Genomic DNA, 17,926 nt, shown 5'->3' with positions numbered 1-17,926 from the left:
ATGTCAGATCATCATGGCAAAATCGTTGGCTAAAATTTAGGCTCTTTACACATGTGAATTTTATAAAGTTGTATCTAGAATTATATTTTATTGTGCCGTAAAACTTATTACCTTATTATCACTATTATAATATTTATTTATATAATCAATTGTGAAACTTATATTAACTGCTGCCATTATTCTCCTTTATGACAAAATAAATAAAAAATAATTTAGAGAGTTCAAATGGGGCATAAGCAATTTAATGTTTAAAACAATAAAAATATACTTTTGTGTGCTATATATGTTTTATTATAAAATGTTATGCATTTAGTATAAAAAAATAAATACATAGTTTAATCTTACTGTTACTAAAATTAAAATGCTTTTATTTATTTATAAACAAGTAGCCCAAATAAAAGAATATATATTATTTAAAAAATATTTATGTGATACTTTTATTCTAAATTATGGTATCAAACTATCAAAGTATCCCCTAACTACCATGACTTGACGTCCTTATCCAGGAAGCTGCGCCAGACGTTTTCAAAATGTAGGGCGGTTATCACACCGCGTACCTGCCTTTAAAGTGAAAAAGCGAAAAGGTGGGGTGTAAATATCACCCCGACCACCCACCGGAATGGAAGGGACGAGAGAAACCGACACCTCACCACGTGTTTGGGTTGCGCCCTTTATCTTCCTACAGCTCTCCTTGTCTCTTTCTCTCTTTGCTCCTGCTATCATCACTCTCCCTGGGGCCCACCGCACTCTTTTCCCACCTCCTCAAGGTTTGGTGACCGTACCCACCCTCAAAAGTATGCGGCTGCCCAGAAGTATGCGGCCCCCTGGTCCTCTCTCCTCTTCTCCTCCTCCTCGCGTGAGGAAGCTCTTGGGATTCGCGCATGGCGGCGCCGGGATTCGAGGAGGTGATGGCATTCCTGACGGGGCACGGCTTCGCCCGCGCCGCCTCCGCCCTCCGCGATGACGTCATCGCCCGCGGCGGCGCGGGATTTGACGAGTCACCGCCGCCGTCTCTCCCGCCTCTCCGGACGCCCGCGACCAGCCGCCGCATCGATGCCGACTCCGCCGCGCCGCCGAGCTCGGCTTCTAGCTCTGGCTCTTCCGACGCTTTCGTCAGCATGGGCTCTCCACCTTCCGGTAACATTCTTCAGTCGACACGGATTTAGCTCTATGTTCTCTCAATTTGCGATCTCGAGTCCTTGATTTGAATCGAGTTTTTTTTAAAAAAAATATTTATTAATCTCTTTCGGAGCAGGATTGCTCAATCCATATGGGATTTGGTCGCCGCAGCGGGCCAGATCGGAGGCCTCGTCGTCGTCGGAGGTGGAATTTGGTACAGCTCGCGAGTACATCAACTCGGATTTCTTTAATGAGGGTTGGTGGTACGACGATAAGAACGATCCCTTCCATTTGAAGAAGAGCTCGGATAATGGATGCGACGGCGTGGATAAATTTATAATGCCGGTTGATTCAGAGGAGAGGCCTGGCAAGCCGGAAAGTTGCAATCTTGGTTGTGAGGGTTGTGCTGAGATCTTTAATTGCTCATCTCCGCTTTGCGATTGCTGCACTGGAGCTAAGAAGGTTGATGATAGGAAGGAATTGGAGAAAGTTGCGGCATCGAGCTCGACTGTGTATGGGAGGTATCAGATAATTGATGATCATACCGAGACGTTGGATGAGTGCGGCGAGGATGGATTTCCGTTCAAACGGGTCGATGAGCAAGGCGGAGATGTTGTGTTTGAAGGCGATTTGCTTCTAGATGGTACTCGGGTAGATGAGAAGAAGACTTTGGAGGAATTTCAGATGCTTAATTCATACGCAGCTGATGCGGGTATTTTTGCAAGTGAGTGTCTGAAATTTATGATCTTGATATACTAGTTTGTTGATTTTTGATATTTCATGTTCAATAGAAGAAACCCATGAATTTGTTAAGGACATTGCACTGTAGTCTGATCATGCTTTCCCCACTGCCCATCTTCATGTAGCTCTTGTTCTATATGCTTGGCATTTTGATATTGGTTTTTGACCCTCATTGTATTTTAGCAGGCTCTGAACCTGCAAATGAGCTGAAAAATAGTGAGAAGTTGGTAGAAAGTACCAGGGTAATTTCTGTAGATAATGTGGATAATACAGAGTTACAGAAAGAAGGCTACACTATACAACCTTTTCCAGAGAAAGATGATGCTTATGAACTAGGAGACTATGGACCAATGAACAAGGATTTTCAGGATTCTGGTGCTGTTCTGGTCGAAGAGGAGGACCCAGAAACCAACGTTGATCTTGCTCTCTGCGATTTTCATAAGGAATATGAAACATTTGATCTGAGAATAATACATCGCAAAAACAGGTATAGCTTACAAACTTTTATGCAGTACTTTTTGTTGCATTGAAGAAAGTCCATCAAGTTGCCCTTGTACTCACATGTTACGCACTACAGGACTGGTTTTGAGGAAAACAAAGATCTTCCTATTCCTATGAACATGGTTATAGCAGGAAGATATTATGTTACTGAGTATCTTGGTTCAGCTGCATTCAGCAAAGTTGTTCAAGCACATGACCTCCACACAGGAATGGATGTCTGTCTTAAGATAATTAAAAATGATAAGGATTTCTTCGATCAGAGTTTGGATGAGATCAAGCTCCTCAAGTTTGTAAATAAATATGACCCTACTGATGACCACCACATATTGCGTCTCTATGACTACTTCTACTTCCAGGTACAGTTTAATTATATGATAAAGGGATTTCACTTTCTTTAGCCTTTGTTTTGCAATTTTCCCTTGATACCTTATATAATTATCAGCCTGTTACAATAGAAATACAAACTTAATTTTAATTTCCACCTCACAATTCTAGGAAAAAGTGTCAGGGACTGATCTGAGAAGGCATCATTCTCCATCTCACCTTTTGCTCAAATGGCACAGTTGTACATGAAGACAATTCAGTGCTTCAAATTAGTTATCACTGTGATAACTTTCTATGGAACTTGTCGTATGCAAAAGTTGTTGATTAAAAGTATGAGGAGAAAGTATGTAACATAAGAGACATGAATAAGCAGTATAGGCAAGCATAAACTTAATGAGTGGGTTCTGATGCAACTAATAGATGGTAGATAGGCAAAGATGCAGCATTACAAGAAACCATGAACTCTCCCTGGCCCTTTATATGAATCGTGAGGCATATGCAAAGCTTTTAGCGACCGAATTTATGCTTCACCTCCTTCGTAGGTGTTTTCTTAATATTTTCTATCATGATGATTATATATTCTTTGCATTCATGAAGCTTTTACATATTCACTCCTATTTATTATTCTATCATGATGATTATATATTCTTTGCATTCATGAAGCTTTTACATATTCACTCCTATTTATTATTTATCTGATTTAACTGTGGATCTTGTCCCAATCAATGTCATCTATCAGAGCATAAAGTATAATTAGAATTTGTATTACTCATTTAGTGATGTCGTCTCAATAAATCCTACAGGAACATCTTTTCATTGTCACTGAACTACTGCGAGCAAATTTATATGAATTTCAGAAATACAATCAAGAATCTGGTGGGGAGGTGTATTTCACATTGCCCAGAATACAGGTATCTCTGGCTTTTTTCTGGAGGAGAAACATGTGCTGCATTTGTTTAGTATTCATCTGTGATATTTTATAAGGTTTAATTTTGGAATAGTCTGGATATGTTTTACGAGTTTTCTATCCTGTAACAGATTTTAGTGTAGCCAATTCTGAAGAACATGGTGCAACAAAGAAGTGTATATATCTGATTAGTTTACCTAATTGGAACCAATTGTACATATCATAGATTTACCAGTGAACTCAGGAATACTTATTAGCATCTGATTTTATACAAGGAAATTTAGATAATGGCATGCACTGATATCAAAGTTCTATGTTGACATGCACTATCTTTTTTGGAATGCCATCTTTCCAAAGCATAAGAGCTGAGGATGTCATTTTTTGGAATTTTCTCCTTTCCTTTTTGTTGCATTGTGTTTTACTATCATTGCCTCCCGAATCCAACTTTAGTTCTAGAAGTAACTTAGCTTATGGCTTTTGTATTTCTGGAAATATGAGGTGAAATTTTCATATTTCTTTTGCCTGTTATTGTATTAATCAAAAGAAAGAAGGATTGCTAAACTTAAATATGGTTTCTTGTGATATTAAGGCAATAGCTCGGCAATGTTTAGAGGCTCTGGACTATCTACATCATTTGAGGATAATTCACTGTGACCTAAAGCCTGAGAATATCCTTATCAAGAGCTACAGCAGATGTGAAATTAAGGTTATTGATCTTGGAAGCAGTTGTTTTTCAACAGACAATTTGTGCTTATATGTCCAGTCACGATCCTATAGGGCTCCTGAAGTTATTCTGGGTTTTCCCTATGATCAGAAGATTGATGTTTGGTCCCTTGGTTGCATCTTGGCTGAGCTGTACACTGGTGAAGTAAGTTCTCCTTGATCTTAGTTAAGCTGTAAGTTAAATGATTTTTTTTTTATCTTAGTAGACACTTGATTATGTTACTATGATATAGCTGGCCGAAAAGATGTACTTGATGGCCTGCTTGTTTCAGTTAATTTTGTTTCATAATCCGGACCCCATTATGATAAGGCTGGTTCCTCCAAAAGGGAAGGAAAAAACACACACGATAAAGGATGGTTGTGGAATGCTCTTTCAAGAACTTTGTCTCTACATCTTGCTGAAAAGTAATCAGCATTACTAAGGGCAACAGATGTAACATCTTTGCAATTTGTTAGAGATTATTTTGTGTTTGAGTGTTTGTTTTCATGCTAGAAGTGCAGAAGAGCACTCATTATGGATATAAGAACCGAGTCTTTCTACTGTAACAGGTGCTGTTTACTAATGATTCAGTTGTCATGATGCTTGCTCGCATGATTGGTATAATTGGTCCAATTGACATGGAGATGCTTGCTGTGGGACAGGAGGTTCACAAGTACTTCACAGAGGACTATGATCTTTACTATAAAAACGAGGTTCCGCCTCATTCTCTTGGTTCTTTCACTGTCAATCCTGGACATTTTGTACCAAATTACTTGGCTGTGAATTGTGTGTTGCATTTTGTTTTATGTCTTATATGTTGCTATTCTCAAACTATAGAATTGCTTTCAAATAGTTATGTCGACATTGAATTCTTGGAAGTGTTCCAAATTGAATATGCAATATTTATATTTAGGCAAATTATATTTTATGCCACTATGGTTAGACCTAAATTCACTTTGCCCTCTTATAGTTTTATTTATATCATTTTACTCTTACATGGTGTTAAACTGGAGATTGAATTTAAAGATTTTTATTAGAAATAAAGTTGTTGAAAATTGGATAAAACTTTTAATGCATCTAAAATAATACTTATCGAATTTCAAATAATAAAGATATGATAAATGTATTGAGCATATATATATATATATATATATATATATATATATATATTATATCTTTGTCATATAAAATACGATCGGTATTACTTTAGATGTGTTTGAAAGCTTATATAATCCTATACAATTGTCTCTAATGAAGATTTTTAAATTAGACTTATGGTTTAGGCCTAATTATAAGGAGGTAAACTCTAATTTCCCCTTTATATTTTTATGGCCATCTAATCTGGTCAAACTTTTCTGGTGTCGGAATGTCTAGTTACTGTTTGACTAGGAAAGAGAAAATATATTGTGTAACTTGCAGCTGACCTTATATATAATAGTTACTCTATTCATGTTGGTAAAGCATTTTTGTTTGCATATTGGTTGGTTAAGATTATCATGAAGTACCTCTAGTATCCCTAACTACTTTTCTCTTTTCTTCTTCAGGAAACAGACCAAATAGAGTACTTAATCCCTGAGAAGTCCTCATTGGCAAAACATTTGCAGGCTTCTGATACTAAATTCATTAATTTTCTCTCTTATCTGCTCCAAATAAATCCTAGAAGAAGACCAACTGCTAGTGAAGCATTACAGCATAGATGGCTTTCATTCTCGTATTAATAATCACCAGCACCAACCTAATGCAGGTCGGCGAGCTGTCTAATAATGGTAAAGTTTTACTGATTGGAAACATTTCTCAGCATCTGAAAGGGTCACTGCTCTATTGTTGTCTGTCAGTGATTTTCAGTATTTAAAGAGTTGATTCATTCATGTTTGTTATGCATGTAAATATCACTAAATTTTGCATTTACATGTACAGCGAGTTCTGATGATAGTTGATGTGATGTGAGATCATCTGTTATTTAAATCCGAAGCTTATTGATCATTCACTGATTCGGCTTCCTGCTGCTTATATTTTCTCTTGTTTCTGTTATAGTTATCATCTGCTCCTTGATAGCTTTTATTGTGCTTATTGCGGGGATCGTTCGCAGCTTGATTATTGTGTTGAGCCAAGGGAAGCTCTCAAATCTTTAGATGAATGTGGTTTACAATGTTGGTTGCTATTGAAAATTTTTGGATGGAAATGGCCATTTTTTTTGGGATTTCCATTGAGAACTTTTTGATGTAACTGCTCTTATGTAATACTTCTGTGGTTTTGTTGCGGCGTAGAAGAGAAATGGCACTTCATTATACGAAATAGTAGCTCAAAATCCAAGTAAAATATAATAAGGTTTAATATGTATTATTCCTTCCCTTCTACCAAAGGAAAATGCTACCATATGTTTTATTAAATTTCTCTTAGTTTAATATGTATCTGATCAATTCAATCTGATATGAGAAAAAACGAAAATTACTATTTTTCTCAACAAATAAAAAAAAAAAAAGCCAAAGCTATACATTAAAATAATGAGACCCTTTTTCAATAGTTCTCTATTAGATTCTTCCTGGATGTTTACTTACATATCTGTAAAGAAAGGAAAGAGAATAAGAGGAATTTATAAATAACGCCCTGTGTTTTATGTCTATTATTATTTAACCCTGATTCCTATCGAGTGTTCCGCTTACCCTCGTCTCTACATCTAATCCATTCCCTCTCCAAATTCTCATTCACCGCTCAATTCTCGCGTAAATGTTCGCTCTCCGTCCAAATCCTCGCCTATAATTCTGCCGCTTCTCGTCTTCTCTACAAAATCCGAAGGTTTCAAATCTCAAAACCTCTTCGATCTCTTTCCTAGCATCACTCTACAATTGTAATCGTTGATCTCGTCCCATATCTCTAGTTGAATTCCTCCTCCATGGCGGCGCCTAAGATTGTTAAGCTGAAGGTTATCGACGCGACTCCTGAGAGCTTCGCCCAGTTCGGCCAGGTGATCTCGTCTTCCCCCGACGGAGACGAATTCGGGCCCCGCGATGCGCAGTTAGATCTCAGCCGCGGTGCTCCGAGGTATCTCTTTCTCGATCTATGATTCCTTCTCTCTTTTTGATTTATTTCTTCAATCTTAATTTGCTGAAATTTGCACTGTTTCTACGAATTAGGTTTTATTATTTGAACTTTGTTTTCCCCTCTTCAAGATGCAAAGCCCAAGGGGCACTGCGAATTTATCATCCTCAAGAAGGGTTAAGTGATAGTTGGATATATAGAATGTCTTTCACCTCCGATTAGAAGGCATTAAGATTGCTAAAATCTTTCACAAATAATATTAATTTGAATTGGTGTCAATTGGAGAAAGTTTAGCTCTGAAATCCAAATATATTATTAAGGAATTAGTATGTGTCTATGTAGAATTAAAAATGCTTCATGCAATTGAGATGAGTACTATAAAGAACAGCTTAGAGTAATGTACAAATAGTAATTACTTCTCTTACTCCTCACAGGTTCTATATTATGCATCTAAAAGACCAAGAACTCAAATTTTCAAAGATCACTCACCATGCAAGTGTAACCCAATGCCTTGGTTCTATTGGTGGGGAAGACTGGTATCTTGGAGTTGTTAAGGCTTCCATATTGGATGGAGCGGACACTCATAATGAGGATGGAAAGAAAATTGCACGATCGTCTTGTGGTCACTGTTATCTGCCGCCTCACCCTGATGACGTTCATGTTTTCCGAGTTGCTGGCCCTAAATTTCTCAAGCTTAACATTGGGACATGGCATGCAGGCCCACTATTCAAGGCAAAGGCAATGAATTTCTATAACCTAGAGCTAAGCAACACTAATGTAAGTTGCATCCTTCTTGATGTTTTCTTTAGAGGTTGTAGTCGTGCTATTCCTGGAATGCCTGAAGTGATTATATGTCATGTTCGTATGTTCGTTTGTAAGATTGTTATGTTGGTCTGCAGTATCAATGAGTCAGAAGGGGGAAAAGTTCATTGCACATACTATTTTTCCTTGCCATGTTTTCTCGCATAAGGTTGTCAATCAAGTATCTGTTTCTATTCTCCCTCTAATTTGTCTTCTTATGTCCTGTTATAGAATTACAAGAGTTATCCTGACTGACATTGCAATGGATGTAACTTCTTGAACTGTTATCTTTAATCTTTTTTTGGCATTCTTTAATGGTGAGTCACATCAGACATTGATTTAATAATTGTCTGTGCTATATTTTGCCACGATAGTAAGATAAAAGAAATCTTGTAGAGTTCTTTGGCACTGCCGTACTGTAACCTATAAGTAGATTGAATTATTGGAAGATCATCTCCCTTTTAAGTCCATCTGAAATACCCATATGTTCACAATGATTACATGGAGATATTATTAAAAGGTGTTCTACCCAGCTTCTTGCTTAAACGTATGGCTTGTCCTACACTATAGAATGCAATTGACAAGTCATTTTCTGAATGGACCCCCAATATCAATCTTTAGGGGCCAATTCTTTTGGAGCACCCTTAACAATAGTCTGTCTTAACATTTATTTTTTCATAATAGTACATGATGGCCATTCCTATGGTCTTGTAGACTGTTGTCCCTTTTACGGCACATGAGGATGACCCCTGTTGACTTTGCGTTATGCCAGTTCAAAGTCAGATTGGTGTCATCTTCTAACCCCTGTTCTCTAAGGTTCATAATATGTTTTGAGTTCTTCAAAATTCACCCCTTTCTTTTGTTTCTCACAGCAGAGAACTCATTCCATTCAAAAACAACTTCTACTGTTAGTGTTTGGTTAAGTTTCCTAGTTGTAACTTTTGGTGATATGTCTGATTTTCTGGGAGCAACTACCGAAAAGAGCAAAATCCGGTTTGTTAAACTTCTGAGATGCATATTCTATGGTTGTTTGCTATTTTGTTTTAAGTGTAATGTTATTACTTGCCCTGACAGAGAGATCATCTTAACCAGGTTGTGGACCACACTACCCATGATTTCCTTAAGGCGGATGGGGTGATTTTCTTGGTTGATGATTAAACCTTGTACGTCGGAGCTAATAATTTCAATGTCCTGTTATCTGTATATGGCTTGCATTCAGTTGTGAAAAGCCAACTAAGGCATACAGTTCTGCCAGACTACTTGACATGAAATGGCTTATCATAATATATATGGTGCATGACTTATGTTACAATCTGCTCCTGAAATGTTATTCCTCTATTATTAGTTGTTGAAACTCATATCTGTCAACTGGGTGTCTCCTTATGTATTCTATTAATATTGCAAAGGTCAGTTCAGCTCATTCAAGAGAGTTATCAAGGTTGTAACTCTGCTCAACTTTGTACGAAAAATTCCTAGCATGCCATATACATCCGTGTGATATTTAACTAAAGGAAGCAAATCTCAATTTTTTTTTGTGAGATTATATCTGGCAGTTGGGTTTTAATATTCATCTGGATTTTTTTTTGGGAGAATTTTTAATATGCCTCTGGACTTGTTTATTTATCTTTCCTCTTAAGTTCAAGACTACATAAATAAGCAGCCCTTAAAAGGCTTGATATTGTTAAAGAAATGCTTTCTAAGTTTTTGTTAGATAACTTTACTTCTTCTATTCCAATGTCGTAAATTCTGTTCTCTCTCGCACCACTTTTTTTTTTTAATCTTTTTTCTTGGGATTAAACATTTCATATCTCGACTACAAGGAAAGTGGACTAAAATAATAAAAGAATTGATCGTTCAATTCGAATAACATTTTTATTTCTCCACCCATCAGCTGCAATGCATCTTATCCCATGTAAATAATATGAAGTTTTATTAAAAACATCATACATTTTATTTATCTTATGATACACACCATATCATATAAATATTATTCTTTATATTTTGCTTAAAATGCTTCAAAATCCCTCCGTCGTTAGTTTTCTTAACAATATGTTACAATATAGATGAGTTAAATAACTTTAAATGCATAATAACCTTTATACTATTGAATAATCTTGAATAAGTTTTTTTTAGCTTAAAATAAAAATAAATGAAAAACTAGATTTGTAAAGTCAAGTAAAAAGTAATTTAGTACTTTATTTTTACTATGAAAATTGGTGGAATATTCTACATTTCATTAGCTGAGTAAAATTAATTTAAGCTGATTTTGAGGTATTTAAAGCAGAATCCAGGGTAGAATAATAAATATATATATAGTAGGGTGTTTTTCAATAAGTTTCCCTAATGAGAAAATTAGTTTTTTAAGCGTACAAACCCATAGTACCAGAGTAGAGAGACTGAGAGCCATCCATATTTATTAACGACCGCTTCTTCTCTGCGGTAAGAGTAATTAGTGTTTATCAAAATATTTAAAAGTATTACTGATGAAATAAAATATATTATATGCATGTTATTTTTTTACAATTATATTATTTTAATAATTTATGAAATAAAAGATAATAATGAAAATTTAATTAAATTCTATCTCTTCAATTATTTTTTAATTATCTTTATATATATCTCTCTAATATAATATTTATTAGTTTAAAATTAATTTAAACTAGAATTTGATAACCGATATATAGGGAATCAAATTTAATTTGAAGTCTATCTCAGATAGAGAATCAAATTAAAGTTATCTAGTGTTAAACTATATTTGCCTTTATTGTATTATTATACGAGGAGACACCCATTGAGACTTCCGTTGCTTTAATAAAAGATTAATCTCTCTTCCACCTCCAGCCGTACTCCTACGCGGCTCTCACTCGGTGGCCAAGATCGCCTTTTTTTTCTTCTTTCTCTTACTCGTTTCCAATCCTTTCTCTCTCCTCTCTTCCTCCCTCTCTCGAGTTCGCTCTCTCATCTCTGGATTCTTGAACTCCAGATGTTTCTCCAAGAGAGCTCCCGAAACGGAGCAGCGACGTCCCTCGCGAGAGTCTCGTCTATCAAGGACGTCACTTACAGGTCATCTCTCTCTCTCTCTCTCTCTGCTCATCATTTTCGACTTCTTTTGATTAAGAAATGAAACCCCTGTTTTCTTTTACATATTTGATTCGCTCGAGAGGCCCAAAACCCTAGTCTTCCAATCCGTTGACTGATCTCCATATCGTGGTCAGTCCCTTGTTCATCTATTTCCTGAATCAGATAAGCGAGGTCCGAATAAATCAGTTAAGGAAAGCAACTGGGATCTCTTCGTGTGATAGATAAGATAAGAAAAACCCTAATTGTCCAAGGATCTATTAGATATATGTATATCTGTCTGGTTTTCCCATGAATTGTGGTAAACAGTGTTGCAGTGGCTTCAAATTGCTTTTTTTTTTACTAACTCCTGTATCTATGGTCAATTTAGTAACTTCTCTCATATGATTCTTGCAGCTGTGGGTATTGCGGTTACGATTTGAATCTGAGCTCTTCATTTAGGAATACTGATAACATTGGCTCGAAGTATGGCAAGGCAATCAAGAAGGGGGTTGTCTCCTTCGTGGCAATCGATGAGAGCCGATTCACTCAGAGCGATGAGTTGAGCTGCGTGCCTTACTTCAGCTCAAAGCACTCGTGGGGCCTCTTCAGGAGGAGGACCAGGTTGCTCTGCCGGAAGTGCGGAATGCATGTCGGTAGCGCTTACGATGAGGATTGCTCTTCAGATTTGTCAGATGATCCAAATTCAAGCTCCGGGAGTAGTGGTTCCTCAGCACGGAAGAATTATAATATCAAAATCAGCGCGTTGCAGCCCTCCTCAGATGAGTCAGGTATTCCCCTCTCATCATGATGGTTGATGTGAATGGATTGTGTTGGTTCCTTGACAAAAAGATTGCAATCTGAAAGGCCTCAAGAAATTTTAAGTTGATTAAAATTTGGTCATGCTGGTTACCTACGCCCATGTTGTACAAAGATCTGTTTGCTTGGTTATGAATGAGTGGTTTGTGTAGATTATGAGAGTTGTGCTCCTTATAATATTTCTCTTGTGTTCATATCATGAATGAAAATTAAACTTCATTTTAGGAATAATATTGTTTTCGCCAATAGATGGAAGTTTGGATTTTCTTTTATGTGCTTTCAGGGGAAATTCTTACTCTAGCTGTTAGCTTATTTTCATTTTGGGAGTGGATATGCCTTGAACTATGTTGCCTTGCTCTCCAATAAGTTTTAAGTTATTGTATTTATTATAGCAAGGTTAGGCTAGTTTGTCGAATGTCTGATGAAGAGTGCATATTGTGCTAGGGATTGATGGAGTAGGATGAATGAATGAATGAACATTTGAAAATAAAGCCAAAAGAACATCAAACATGATTGTATATATGCTACAATATTCATATGGGATGAATGAATCTGCAATGACATTTATAATTTTAATTAATACACCATTTGCTATGCCATTTCCCTAAGCTTGTTAGGAATCCTAAAAATGTAATGTCCACCTATTCATAGAACATAAATACTTCTATCTACAAGAAGCTCATTCATATGAATGTCCAATCCAACATAGCTTGAGGTTGGTTTGAGATTCTCAATCATAATAAGCCTGAAATAGTTTCTGAAGTTTTAACCTAGCCTACCAAATGTTCTGATCAGGTCTGCTCATTTTAGTTGAGCCAAACCAAGTTGTATCTCCAGAAGCACTAGCATATGGAGACGTTGTGTGCTTTTCCATCATAGCTTTTTGAAAAGGACTGAATGAGTGAATAAATTTGACAGGAGTTTTGATGATAAAAGCTAGATCAAGATCCATGGTTGTGGTTTAAGGTGATTAATTATGCTTGTCAGCAGAAGGGCAGCTAGTTCAAGAAGGTTCTTTTGGTGATTATCAAATGTTACATGGGTAGTTCTGCCAAATCTGAATATTAAAAGATCCACAACTAGTTTTTTCTCTGTAAAATATATGTTAAACCAGAGTGAATAGCTTGATATTAGGTTTGCTGACTTTCGGGAAAGAAATTCCAAATGCAATGCATGATTCTGGCTTTAAATGGATGACTATTGATCTGCATCGTATTAGTAACTGTCACTTTTCATAAACTAAATGCAGATTTTATCCATGGCCTAAAAGGCTCTTTTTTACCATAGAAGTTGCTTTCATGAGTATTGAGCAATAGGTCAAGTATATCCGAAGTACCGTTAGACCCCCTCTTTGTTTATTTGACTTCTTTATTCTACTGTGTAAATTTCCACATTATTGGAGTCACTGTCATCTTATGCAAGACTTGTCCACACTTCTTGCACTACTACTTACAGCTTATGTAGATTCTTAATCTTCTCCTTCCATGAAAGAAGGAATTAGGGACATCATGGATACAATGGTATATTGATATCGGAAAGTGTTATATGGAGGACAATATATATTCTTCCAACAAAATTTATCAATCCTATTATGAATATTGTTGGCTAGTGCATTATGGTGAATGCTCAACTGTCATTTGGTGATAAACAATGAGGTACTAAGCTTGCTATCACTATCTCTTATTTAGTTTTCATGCAACCTAATACTGCCCATGTGATAGTACACTACCTTTTATATTAAGAATATCAATTTGTACTCTTTCGTGATTCCATAACAAGAGTTGCTCTCGAGCTGAAACCAAGTCCATACATGCTTGTGGAGGTTGGGTTGGTTTCTCTCATCTACATCTATGTTAGCCGGTTGAATTACCACTAATTGGTTGGTTTCTGCCAGCTCGAAATCTATTGTTGGAAGCTTCTTCACTCTAATTTCCTCCAAAACTGACCCCCATATTTGATCCCTTTCACATGATGGAATATTTGTTAGAGCAGATATCTGCTTGTAATTATTCTTTTCTGAACAAGGTAGGTGTATACTTTATAAACTTTGTAGCAGGTTAGCAGCTCAATTGGATTATGAAGCTTGATCATTTCAGCTCACGGAAGTACTTTTTAAATCTTGGGGACTGTGCTCAGTTGGTCAATGAAACTATTGTTTGTAAGAATTTCTGAGTTTGAATCCCTATTAGTGGGGCACTACTAAGTTCTCATTTTTCCTAGCATCTATGATGCCATAAATCAATATATCCTTCTTGATGAATTTTAATTACAGTCTAATTCTCAATCTTTTCTTGAAAGAAAAAGAAAAGAAAAGAAATATTTGCTGATGTCTTTCTTCGCAGCTGTATATTTATATCCAGCTACCAATTTAGACACTACAGAATGGGACTTGAGAAGAAATTACGTGCTTCATTGTCATAACCGCTAAAAATTGATCTTTTCTCGGGGCAAAACGGGCCAAGCATAATGAATTCATACTCCTGTAGTTAAATAACAATAATCATAATTGCAGAGAAGTCGCATTAACTCAGTGAAGCTGCAAGAGACCAACTTGAATTTCTCAACTAACATAACAAATGCTTCACAAGTAAAGTCAAGCTTGCAGGATGTGACAAATGGGTATGACAAGCTTCACAAAGGAAAAGTTTTTCTTAACAAAGAAAAGAAAAGAAGAAAAGAGCTTCACAAAAGTCTATCCTATCTTTCATTGACCTCGAGTCATACACTATTAGTTCTCAAGGATACAAAGAGATTGCCACATAATCCTCCAGTCCTACTATCTTACAACAAACAAGGAGTTCTCAAATTTTCATACAACTAGTCATTTAAATAGTGGTACATAATGGCATAGGATGAAATGTATACCCAGCTTTCAAACACACTATATATTGATCAATGGAATGTTTATGGAGCGGATTGAGAAGATGGAACCTATTGTTTCAGCTATCTAATATTTGACTGCCATCTATATATTGCTTGTGAACCATCTTCTTGTAATCTGCAAGGACAAAAGAAATGATGGGGTAGAGTACAATAGAATAGAGATGTTGCAATGGCCTAAAGGCTGTGATAACAAAGTTCTAACTTAAAGTATACTATTTTTCATAAAGAAAAAAATGATTGTTGCTGCATTTTGATCACAAGACAGGTGATATATAAATGATGAATTTCCTGAGGAAGCAACTAAGTGCTCTACAGACCTAGCAAACAAGCTCATCATCAGTGTGATTTCCCAAATGCAGTCACTTGTTAATAATATCTACAGGTCTCAAATTTGCAAAGCAAAATCAGTTATTAAAGGCCTTGAGGCTAAATTAGCCACTTCAGCAGCTAATTACTAATTATGAAGCTTGGATCGCTTCTCAAGCTGAGACAACTGTTTAAAAAAAAAAACCAGTGCATGATGGAGTTGTAGTATCTAAGGAAGCAAATTGTCCATGATCACACAGCCACCGACCAATGATCTAAGGTTTTCCATGATTAAAAGGAAAAGCAACAAAAAGAAGTAGAAAATTAGCAGACCTTCTTGGTTGTTCCATAGTGTCGCAGCATAGCTGTTGAGAGGACTCTCATTGTTGGGTTCTGTGTCAAATAACATGGAATTCAGCATCAAATATATCCAACTAAGTAAATACAGACAGACACTCCATAGAGATATGGAAAAATAATTCACCTCCCAGTAAGCTCTGGATAGACAGAAGGATAGTTCTGCAATCATAGGCAGAAGACCACATGTCCTAGAACATAAAGAGAAGATGAGTAGAATAGACTATATCTGGTCTGGAAAAACTATGTCATGAGAACAATTTGAATACCTGAAGGATGTCTAAACAAATATTGCCACATTGATCCACATTTGGATGGAAACATGGGGTCTCAAACTTAACCTGAGGAGGTTTAAATGGATAGTCCACAGGGAAGCGTAATGATAGCTTGTAAGACAAACCTTCATATGCAGTCCCTTTACTTCCTTCGATAGTACCAATCCAAGAGAAAATGTTTTCGCCTTCTGGAAAGGCCGATACTCCAACATCTCCACTCATCTGAGGAGAAGGAGAATGATCATGCAGAAAGAGAAATAGAGGAAACCTCGCTCATTTCAAACCCACATAAAGAAAAACCGAGAAAACCACAAAAACAAATACACTTCAGAAGAAATTAGAAAACAATATCATATACATGACAGCAAACGAAGTGACGATCTGTGTCCATTGTGACCAAGAAATTTGCTCTAACCAAAAAGCATTACTTGCAGTCAGAGGAAGTGCAAAGTTGCCTGCTTGTCAATCAATGAACGGAAAGAAAACGTTAAGAGGAAACCATTTCTGGCAAACATAATTGATAGGACCAATCACATATACTCAGAGTCTGCTTGTAGAATGTGAATACTTCATCATCATTTTCAACCAGCCTATTTCTTCTGCAGGCTGCCAACTTCAATATTCAATTTTTTTTATTTTTTATTTTCACTTCCAACCCAGCTGGACATTATAACAAAAAAGACTCCATGAGCTTGAAGAACATGCTTGTGGCTAGCAGCCTAATTTTACGCAAATTTTAAGACCCAACCACTTCCTAATGCTGGCATCGAACAGTTCTGATGAGTTCGCAAAGACTATTCAGACAAACCCACTTCAACCTACAGATAGGGCTATAATAGACTGCCCAACTAGGTCCAAAGGTTTTTTTTTTCCCTTATGCAATCTACAGGAAAAGATTGCAAGTTTACAGAAATCCAGATGACTAAGATCTAGAAATGATAGCATATTATATAAAGGACTTGATCTGATTCACCATTTACCACTCCCAAAAGTAAGGAAACATTTCACACAGAGTAACAATTACCAAATCCAGGGTTCCATTTACCAATTTATCCATCAATTCGTACAAGATTCAACAATTCCAACCCCAGATCACGACGTATAACAGAAGTAAACAAAACTACGCGACCGAAGGGAACCAAGAATCGAGAAACGCACCATGAGCGACATCAATTCCTTCTGAAGCCTGCAACCAAATGAAACAAAGATCAAATCCCCTCCCCCAAAAAGATCAAATTTTGTTCAAAAGAAGGCGTTCTAATGAAAACCTCTGGGAGACGGAGGTGGTATCGACTGGACTCGGCTGGGGCTTGGGTTGCTTCAAAGGAGGGGCAGGAGATGGAGGAGGCGCGGTGGCGTTATCCACGTTTAGGACCTCCATCGTCGAATAAACCCCCTATCTCTCGTCTCTATTCTACTTCTAAACTATTCGTCGTGGGAGTATTACTTGGCGAATTGGAATTGGAGTAGGAGGATTGGGGATTAGTAATAGTTATCGTGGAGTAGAGAGAAGGGAATAAGAAGGATCTCGGAATAATAAGAGGGGGCGGTGGAGTGCTGTCAATTCTACCGGCAGGTAGGGCTGCTTTATCGCACATCCATGTGTTCATCTTAACTTATCCCACCCGTCCCGTATCGTTGATTGGCCATTATTCTAGCATTAGAGAGCACCGATATTGGATAAGAGGGATGTTATTCGAGAATAAATAGGTAGGTATTCGGACAAGAGGGTGATAATAATATAATCAAAAAGTAATTTTGGTGCCAAATTATAATAGAAGACTCCGAAAGTTGCCAAAATTAGACAGATAGGCTTGTCATTTCATCCACCATCAGAGCTACCGTTCGGTACGAGAGAATTCATTTGGCAAGGATTTATCGGAGGATTTTTGCGCATCAATATCTTATCCACGTTTCTGTACGTAATAGGGTGGGGTTTATGCATGGATAAACTTTCTATCCAGGAAAAAGAGTGGCACTAATTTACATGGAATTTGTGATTCATTCATCTCTATGTTTCTTTTTCTTTAGGCTAGAGTTCAAATGGTTAAAATGACTTATATTGTATAACAATATAAGTGTTCTTAAATTAAG

At 36.7% G+C, this 17,926-nt stretch overlaps 4 protein-coding genes across 7 annotated transcripts; 3 read left to right on the top strand and 1 right to left on the bottom strand.

Annotated features, from left to right (window-relative positions):
* Positions 1-602: 602 nt before the first annotated feature.
* On the top strand, positions 603-6,564 carry LOC140761612 (uncharacterized). Of its 3 annotated transcripts, XM_073099026.1 has the most exons (9): positions 603-1,137; positions 1,256-1,843; positions 2,044-2,347; positions 2,438-2,717; positions 3,489-3,596; positions 4,182-4,460; positions 4,865-5,008; positions 5,840-6,061; positions 6,330-6,564. In XM_073099026.1, the coding sequence occupies exons 1-8, from the start codon at positions 882-884 to the stop codon at positions 6,011-6,013; spliced, it is 2,133 nt and encodes a 710-aa protein (XP_072955127.1). In that variant the 5' UTR covers positions 603-881; the 3' UTR covers positions 6,014-6,061; positions 6,330-6,564. The 3 variants fall into 3 exon arrangements, with proteins under 3 accessions (XP_072955127.1, XP_072955125.1, XP_072955128.1); XM_073099024.1 differs by lacking the exon at positions 6,330-6,564 and having other exon boundaries at positions 604-1,137; positions 5,840-6,305; XM_073099027.1 differs by lacking the exon at positions 6,330-6,564 and having other exon boundaries at positions 610-1,137; positions 2,047-2,347; positions 5,840-6,305.
* Positions 6,565-6,931: 367 nt separating this feature from the next.
* LOC140761765 (uncharacterized) lies at positions 6,932-9,447 on the top strand. 2 transcript variants are annotated; one of them, XM_073099230.1, is made up of 4 exons: positions 6,932-7,091; positions 7,174-7,337; positions 7,769-8,111; positions 9,228-9,447. In XM_073099230.1, exons 2-4 carry the CDS (start codon positions 7,189-7,191, stop codon positions 9,291-9,293), a joined length of 558 nt encoding a protein of 185 aa, XP_072955331.1. In that variant the 5' UTR covers positions 6,932-7,091; positions 7,174-7,188; the 3' UTR covers positions 9,294-9,447. The 2 variants fall into 2 exon arrangements, with proteins under 2 accessions (XP_072955331.1, XP_072955332.1); XM_073099231.1 differs by having other exon boundaries at positions 6,938-7,337.
* A 1,505-nt stretch (positions 9,448-10,952) lies between these two features.
* LOC140760980 (uncharacterized protein At4g08330, chloroplastic-like) lies at positions 10,953-12,162 on the top strand. Its single transcript, XM_073098110.1, has 2 exons — positions 10,953-11,198; positions 11,610-12,162. Exons 1-2 carry the CDS (start codon positions 11,119-11,121, stop codon positions 12,001-12,003), a joined length of 474 nt encoding a protein of 157 aa, XP_072954211.1. The 5' UTR covers positions 10,953-11,118; the 3' UTR covers positions 12,004-12,162.
* Positions 12,163-14,533: 2,371 nt separating this feature from the next.
* LOC140760978 (uncharacterized) lies at positions 14,534-17,451 on the bottom strand. Its single transcript, XM_073098109.1, has 6 exons — positions 17,101-17,451; positions 16,991-17,018; positions 15,827-16,054; positions 15,685-15,748; positions 15,534-15,593; positions 14,534-15,009 (listed from the first exon to the last, which is right to left on the bottom strand). The coding sequence occupies exons 1-6, from the start codon at positions 17,211-17,213 to the stop codon at positions 14,951-14,953; spliced, it is 552 nt and encodes a 183-aa protein (XP_072954210.1). The 5' UTR covers positions 17,214-17,451; the 3' UTR covers positions 14,534-14,950.
* Between the last annotated feature and the right edge of the window lie 475 nt (positions 17,452-17,926).

Source organism: Typha angustifolia, chromosome 6 (assembly GCF_048772165.1).
Source record: "Typha angustifolia cultivar Huaian chromosome 6, ASM4877216v1, whole genome shotgun sequence".
NCBI classification, from domain to species: domain Eukaryota; kingdom Viridiplantae; phylum Streptophyta; class Magnoliopsida; order Poales; family Typhaceae; genus Typha; species Typha angustifolia.
This window is presented reverse-complemented; position numbering and strand designations above follow the sequence as displayed.